This window comes from Beta vulgaris, chromosome 6 (genome assembly GCF_026745355.1).
Source record: "Beta vulgaris subsp. vulgaris cultivar EL10 chromosome 6, EL10.2, whole genome shotgun sequence".
Lineage (NCBI taxonomy): Eukaryota > Viridiplantae > Streptophyta > Magnoliopsida > Caryophyllales > Amaranthaceae > Beta > Beta vulgaris.
In genome coordinates, this window is record NC_079207.1 from 65,293,284 (window position 1) to 65,299,830 (window position 6,547).

At 37.8% G+C, this 6,547-nt stretch overlaps 1 protein-coding gene across 1 annotated transcript; it reads left to right on the top strand.

The window, feature by feature from the left end:
- Window positions 1–701: 701 nt before the first annotated feature.
- On the top strand, window positions 702–2,107 carry LOC104897498 (cysteine-rich repeat secretory protein 57). Its single transcript, XM_010684383.4, has 2 exons — window positions 702–1,786; window positions 1,876–2,107. The coding sequence occupies exons 1-2, from the start codon at window positions 901–903 to the stop codon at window positions 2,010–2,012; spliced, it is 1,023 nt and encodes a 340-aa protein (XP_010682685.1). The 5' UTR covers window positions 702–900; the 3' UTR covers window positions 2,013–2,107.
- The last annotated feature ends 4,440 nt before the right edge of the window (window positions 2,108–6,547 follow it).

Here is a 6,547-nt window from a genome sequence, read left to right on the forward strand (position 1 = left end):
CACCCCCACCATCAACTACCTCACTCCATCACCATCCAACTCCTGCCACCACCACCCCAACCCCCTGCAACCACCACGAGTAAGCCGCGAAAAAAAGGGGCAATCCAATGCGGAACATCCAGCCTAGACGTCTTCACCATGGTGAAAACGTCCAGGCTGGATGTTTCGCGGTGGATTGCCCCGTATTTTATTTTCACGGCTTGTTTGTGGTGGTTGCAGGGGTTGGAATGGTGGTGTACGTGGCCTTGGTGGTGGTTTGCATGGCCTTGGTGGTGGTTGTGGGATAGAGGTGGTGGTTGTGCAAAAGAAAAGAAAAAAAGAGAAAGGTAAAGTTGAAAATATTTGATGAGACCAGAGCGATTTTAAGTAATTTTGGAGTGATGTTTAACAATCCCCAAGATTCGAAATCCTCCTCTTTATATATATTTTTTAAAGATGAAATATCTTGCAAGAAGGAAGGAAAATTGAAAATTCCTCATCAAAAAGGATAAGACTCGATTCAAAATCTTAAAATCAAAAATGATGTCAAGATCCCAAGACCACTAGCCTATCACCCGCGGTTGTTCTCCTCTTCACATATACTACGCCCACCATACATAATACTCAGACTCCCAACTCTCAAGTGGCCAAGTAGACCTTTTTTTTGTATATCCTCCCAACTCCCAAGGATACGTAACATGTTATCTTCTGCATACTTTGACTTCAAAAATAATGCTACATACGAATAGTCAACAATTGTCATCGCCAATCAATCTTTAATAATAATACTCAATGCTAAGGGGCTTAATTGAATTTAATATAGTTCTAATATCAACCTTCTTTCTACCAATTGAGTCCTCAAGCTCCTACTCCATGATAATTATTCTTCAATTCTCTTAAAATCATTTGAAAGGCTTTCTAATGATAATTCATCCTCAATTTATTGTTAAGATTCTCATCTTTTACCACCTCATTACTACTATTAGTGCACATCTCGACCAATTCTATTCCATTTCTAGTTGTAACACTCATAATTCTGCTAAACTTTTCACCTCAAATTCTCAATACTTGATCAATCTCGATACACTCTTGTCTAAACTGCATTCACAAGCATCAAAATTCAGGTTCTACAACTACACCGTCGCATTCGGCGACAGCCCTGATCCTGATCCTGACCCTGACGCTGAACCTGACCCTGATCAACTATACGGCTTATATCAATGCAGAGAGGATGTTAGTCTACAATTTTGTAGTCTATGCATTTATGCTGCGGTTTTTAGGATACAGTTTGATTGCCATCTTCATAGAGAAGCTATTGTATGGTATACAGAATGTATGATACGTTATGCAAATCGTCCCATTTTTTCTTTGAATGAGACATCTCCAATGAAATATGTATACAACAATGCAGAGTCAGACACAAACTATACTAATGAGTTTGATCAAACAGTACTTCGCAGATCAATGGATGCTGTAATCAATGATGCTGTACATAATGATATAGACTCCAAATATTATGCTACTCGGAGAGTGAACCTAAGATCAAATTCTAATCAAACATTGTTTTGTCTTGCACAGTGTACTCCTGATATAGATAAATTCGCCTGCGATTCATGCCTAAGAAAAGCTTATGCAGAATCTATATCTTGTTGTAATGATAGTCCTAATGTAGCCATTTTCATGCCGAGCTGTTTTTTGTTGTACGACTCGACTCGTTTTTTCTTCGGTGTCTTGCCTCCGCCATTGCCACATCCAGGGTGGCCATTACATTCGATAACTTTACCTGAATACAATTACAAACCCAAAGGTAATTAAGTCCTAAATTCTGATATATATGATTTCATTTGATTCTTATGTTGTTTCTGTAACTAAAACATTGAAAATGGTTGATTCCAGGAAAGCAAGAGATGAAGGTCCAATATTTCGCAAGGAAGCACAATCAAATCGCGGATAGTATGGCCAAGGAAGGAAGAAAAGGCAACTTAGATATGAATGTAACTAGGCTTATCCCCACCCCTTTAATTATCTTTTGAACTTATGGGACGAATTTGTATTAAGGCATTTAGCTCCTGATGGTGAGTTAATTATGCTATGAATAAGCTAAGCATACTCCTATATTGTTAATGAACTTTATAGTTTAAGGATGATTATTATCGATAAGAAGCCTAAAGTCACTTAAGAATACTCAATGGTCTAGCTTATAAATAGAGTAATAGACATCAGATTTAGAATAACAATCAAATTTCTCAACTCTGTTCCTATACAATATTATTATCGATAAGAAGCCAAAAGCCACTTAAGAATACTCAAAAGTCATGATTGATTTTCAAAACCTCTACCACTTAGTTCTCGACTATGTGAAAATATATTAGCGGATGAATCAGTATTTTTTTTTTTTTGTTGAACAATCAAGGTATCCACCGTCAATAGCAGTGACTAATCTCCTCGCCTCGGGTGCTCCACTTAAGGGTAAAAGACTGGTCCCTGACCAATTGGTCAAGGGACAAAGTGAGCAACCACTTGGTTTGATGAATTAGTAGTTGTGGTACTTGTTTTTTAGTACCTTTAGTGGTTCATATATCTATTATGTTTCTTGAATTATTTACAAGTGATATTCAGGCTCTTATTTTTGCAACTTTAGTAGTAGCTTATATAGGTGAATCCACGGATTCTTCGATGACCAACAATTACACATAATTGGTATAGCAAAATTGGAATTAAACCATTCAACTCCTTCCTCTCGAAGTAATAAGTAGTGGTTTGTTGACATGTCGAATTCATAACACAGGCATGGACGCTTTGGATTGAGGAAGCTATGTCAATTGAAGAAGTGAAAATGTGTGTCCAAGAAGATGCAACTCAAAGACGTAAATAAGTACATGCACCCAAGTGAATAAAGAGTGTATCTATACTTTTCACCGTCAAAATAACATTGATTCTTGAAGAAAAGACCAAGATAACATTTTTCAGATAAAAGCGGCGCACAATATTTTTGGGCTCATAAACCTAGGAGGATCTTCATTCAGCTTTTTATACTAGGAAAGTTTACAATTCCCAGGGTACAGCTCATCAAAGACAACAGTCCAAAAACACTAGCAGACAAAATAACAGCTAGAAATCACAGCTAGCTGTAGTACCAACTGCTGTAAATACATAATGAGAAATAAATACTTAGAAAATACTTAGTGAATACTTGATATTTCTACATCCCCTCCGCAAGTTGGACTTGAGGGGAGACAAACAAGTCCCAACTTGGAAGAAAGAAAACAGTGCTGGGCTGCAGGAAGAGACTTGGTGAGGATGTCTGCAATTTGTAGAGATGTCTTGACATGAGCAGTAGTGATTAAGCCTGCTTCAATGTTTTCACGAATATAATAACAATCGAGTTTGAGATGTTTTGTGCGTTCATGAAACACCTCATTGTGAGCAATATATTCAGCTGAAATGTTGTCACAGAAAAGAGTGACAGGCTGAGGATATGATTGCAGCAAATCATCAAAGAGACCAGTGAGCCAAGCAATTTCAGCAGTGGCCATGGACATACTTCTTAATTCAGCTTCACAGGATGATTTTGAGATGACCTTTTGTTTCTTGGTCTTCCAAGAGACCAAACAACCCCCTATAAAAATGCAATAGCCTGTCAAAGATCTTCCACTGAAAGGACAAGTTCCCCAGTCAGCATCAGAATATGCTGTAAATTCTTCTCCTCCTGACTTAGGATAAAATAAACCATAATCTTGTGTGCCTTTCAAATATCTTATCACATGAAGAGCAGCTTGTAAGTGAGGTTGTCTAGGCAAGCTCATGAATTGGCTGAGTTGCTGGACAGAAAAGGTAATGTCAGGTCTAGATAGGTTGAGATATAAAAGTCTACCAATCAACCTTCTATATACTTCAGGATCTTCTAAAATCTCCCCTGCATCCGTGCTTAATTTAACACCCTTACACTAGTGGAAAAAAGCAGTAGGGCTGCGCTGAAAATGGCATGTAGGGCTGCGCTTTTTGAGGGCAGCCCTTTCCATCGCAGCCCTTCAGTATCCAAGTAGGGCTGCGCTAGAAAAGCGCAGCCCTTCACAAGGAAGGGCTGCGCTTTTACCTAAAAAGCGCAGCCCTTTAAGCTTAAAAGGGCTGCGCGTTTACCTAAAAAGCGCAGCCCTTTTAAGCATGAAGGGCTGCGCTTTTTGTTAAAAGCGCAGCCCTTTTGACCCAAAAAAAAAATAAAAAAAAAATTTTTTTTTTTTTGAATTTTTTTTGTCAAATTGACACAAAATCAATTCCAAATTGATAAAATTATATATATTGCGAAGAATTAGATATCCAAACATATTTAATCTTCCATCTCAAACTTTGTTTATTTATTAGAAACAAATATAGAATCACATCTAATTAGCATATAAGTCGTATAAGTAAAAAAATTGCAAGAAAATAGAAACATTTCAAAGTGATTGAAACGATATATTGTATTGCCGGATATTTATTTTGTTTTTTGTTATTGGTTTTTGTTTGTGTTCTTCTTAGAGAAAGAGAGATGGTTGGTTACGAGATAAGATCAACCATTAACACAAAACAACAACATTCAATCTCGACTGAAGAAGAAATGGCGAATAAGAAAAAGAAAATGGGGAAAACAAGATAATGCCGTTGTTGAGTTGTATGAAGGAGATGCATCAACATCTGTATCTAAAGAATGACGAACCTATCTTTGATCCACTCAAGAATAATATTTCAATATATTGTACGTAATTAGATCAGTAGCTACATATTAAGAAATGATATGAACGAAATCAGATCTAAGAAAAATTAAAAATTAAATTACAACAACAATAAATCTGGTTCATCTCAAAACTTTGTACTCCTTAAACCTATGATTGGAAAAAACCAGATCTACCTTCACCCCAAACAAAACGAAATAAAAAACAGATCTAAGAAATAGAAGAACAGTCGAATCAGATGCAAAAAAAAGTGAAATAATGAAATTAAGAAACGAAAAAATTTGGACAAGATTCGAAAAACAAATGAACCTAAACAAAAAACTAAGACCAGATTCGAAAACAAGAAACTTAGAAGATGAATGGCGAAATTAACCAGATCTAGCAGACAAAATTAAGTTTGTTTCTCTCTCTTCTTTGTGTTCTTGCATGTCAAAACCAGATCTAGCAGATGCCGTTGTTGAGTTGTATGAAGGAGCGAGGCAGGCGAATGCCGTTGTTGTGTTCTTCGCAGGGGATTTTTCTCAATTTTGGAGGATTGATTTTGGGAAGGAGAGGAAAAGGGAGAATTTGAGAGGATTAATGTGAGGGAGGAGAGAGAAAATGAGAGTGTATGAAGGAGAGAGGCAGGTCCGCAGGTGAATGTGAGGGAGGAGAGAGAGAATGAGAGTGTGAGTCTATGAGAGACGAGAGAATGAGAAAAACCCTAGCGCTTTTTTTCAAAATAAAAATAAAAAAAAGCCCATGAAGGGCTGCGCTTGTCCTAAAAAACGCAGCCCTTTTAATAAAAGGGCTGCGTTTGACTAAAAAGCGCAGCCCTAATTAGTAAGAAGGGCTGCGCCTTTTTAAAAAGCGCAGCCCTTCACTTAGTAGGGCTGCACTTTTCTTTAAAAGCGCGGCCCTTCTGTTATGTAGGGCTGCGCTTTTGTAGAAAAGCGCAGCCCTTCACTAGTAGGGCTGCGCTTTTAGAAAAAGCGCAGCCCTTCCTGCGCAGCCCTTCCTTTTTTTTCCCCTAGTGTTAGGAAAAGGAAACTTGACAGCAGTGCAATTATGAAGTCCAGCATCATGAATTAAATCATGAGTGTATTTTCTTTGGTTAATGACAGTGCCTTGGTCATTCCTGGCAACTTCAATTCCAAGAAAATACCTCAATTCTCCCAAATCCTTGATGGTAAAGGCATCATCAAGGCTTTGCTTAAGATGATGAATTCCAAGCTCATCATCACCAGTAAGTAACAAATCATCAACATAGACAAGAGCTTTGCTGATCTTGTTTTCATTCCTTTTGAAGAAAACAGAACTATCTCTGGGACATTGAGTGTAACCAAGCCCCTTTAGAAATTTTCTCAACTCTATGTTCCATTGTCTTGAAGGTTGCTTCAGACCATAGAGGCTTTTCTTCAGTCTACATACCTTCCCTTGATTATCTTCAGTAAGATAACCATGTGGTATCTTCAAATACACCTCCTCTTCTAAGTGGCCATGCAAAAAAGCATTGTTGATGTCCAATTGAGACAGTTTCCATCCCCTTTTGGTTGCAAGGGCAATCATGGTTCTAACTGTAGCAAACTTTGCTACAGGGGAGAAAGTGGCTTTGTAGTCCTTCCCTTTCACCTGTCTATCACCTCGAGCAACTAATCTTGCCTTGTATCTTTCAACCTCTCCATTTGGCTTGAATTTAACCTTATAAACCCACTTACTGTCAAGGGCCTTGTGTCCCTCTGGAAGAGTAGTAATGATCCAGGTTCCATTTTTTTCAAGAGCTGTTAACTCCTCCTTCATAGCTTCTCTCCATTTAGCATGTTTAGATGCCTCAAAATAAGTTGCAAGTTCTCTTTCTTTGAAGACATTGTTAAGGG

What these genes read in the sequence shown, in the direction of transcription:
- LOC104897498 (XM_010684383.4), top strand. Translation starts at nt 901, where the DNA reads ATGATAATTCATCCTCAATTTATTGTTAAGATTCTCATCTTTTACCAC. An exon ending in ATACAATTACAAACCCAAAG is followed by an intron (nt 1,787 to 1,875) that starts GTAATTAAGTCC and finishes GGTTGATTCCAG; the next exon opens with GAAAGCAAGAGATGAAGGTC.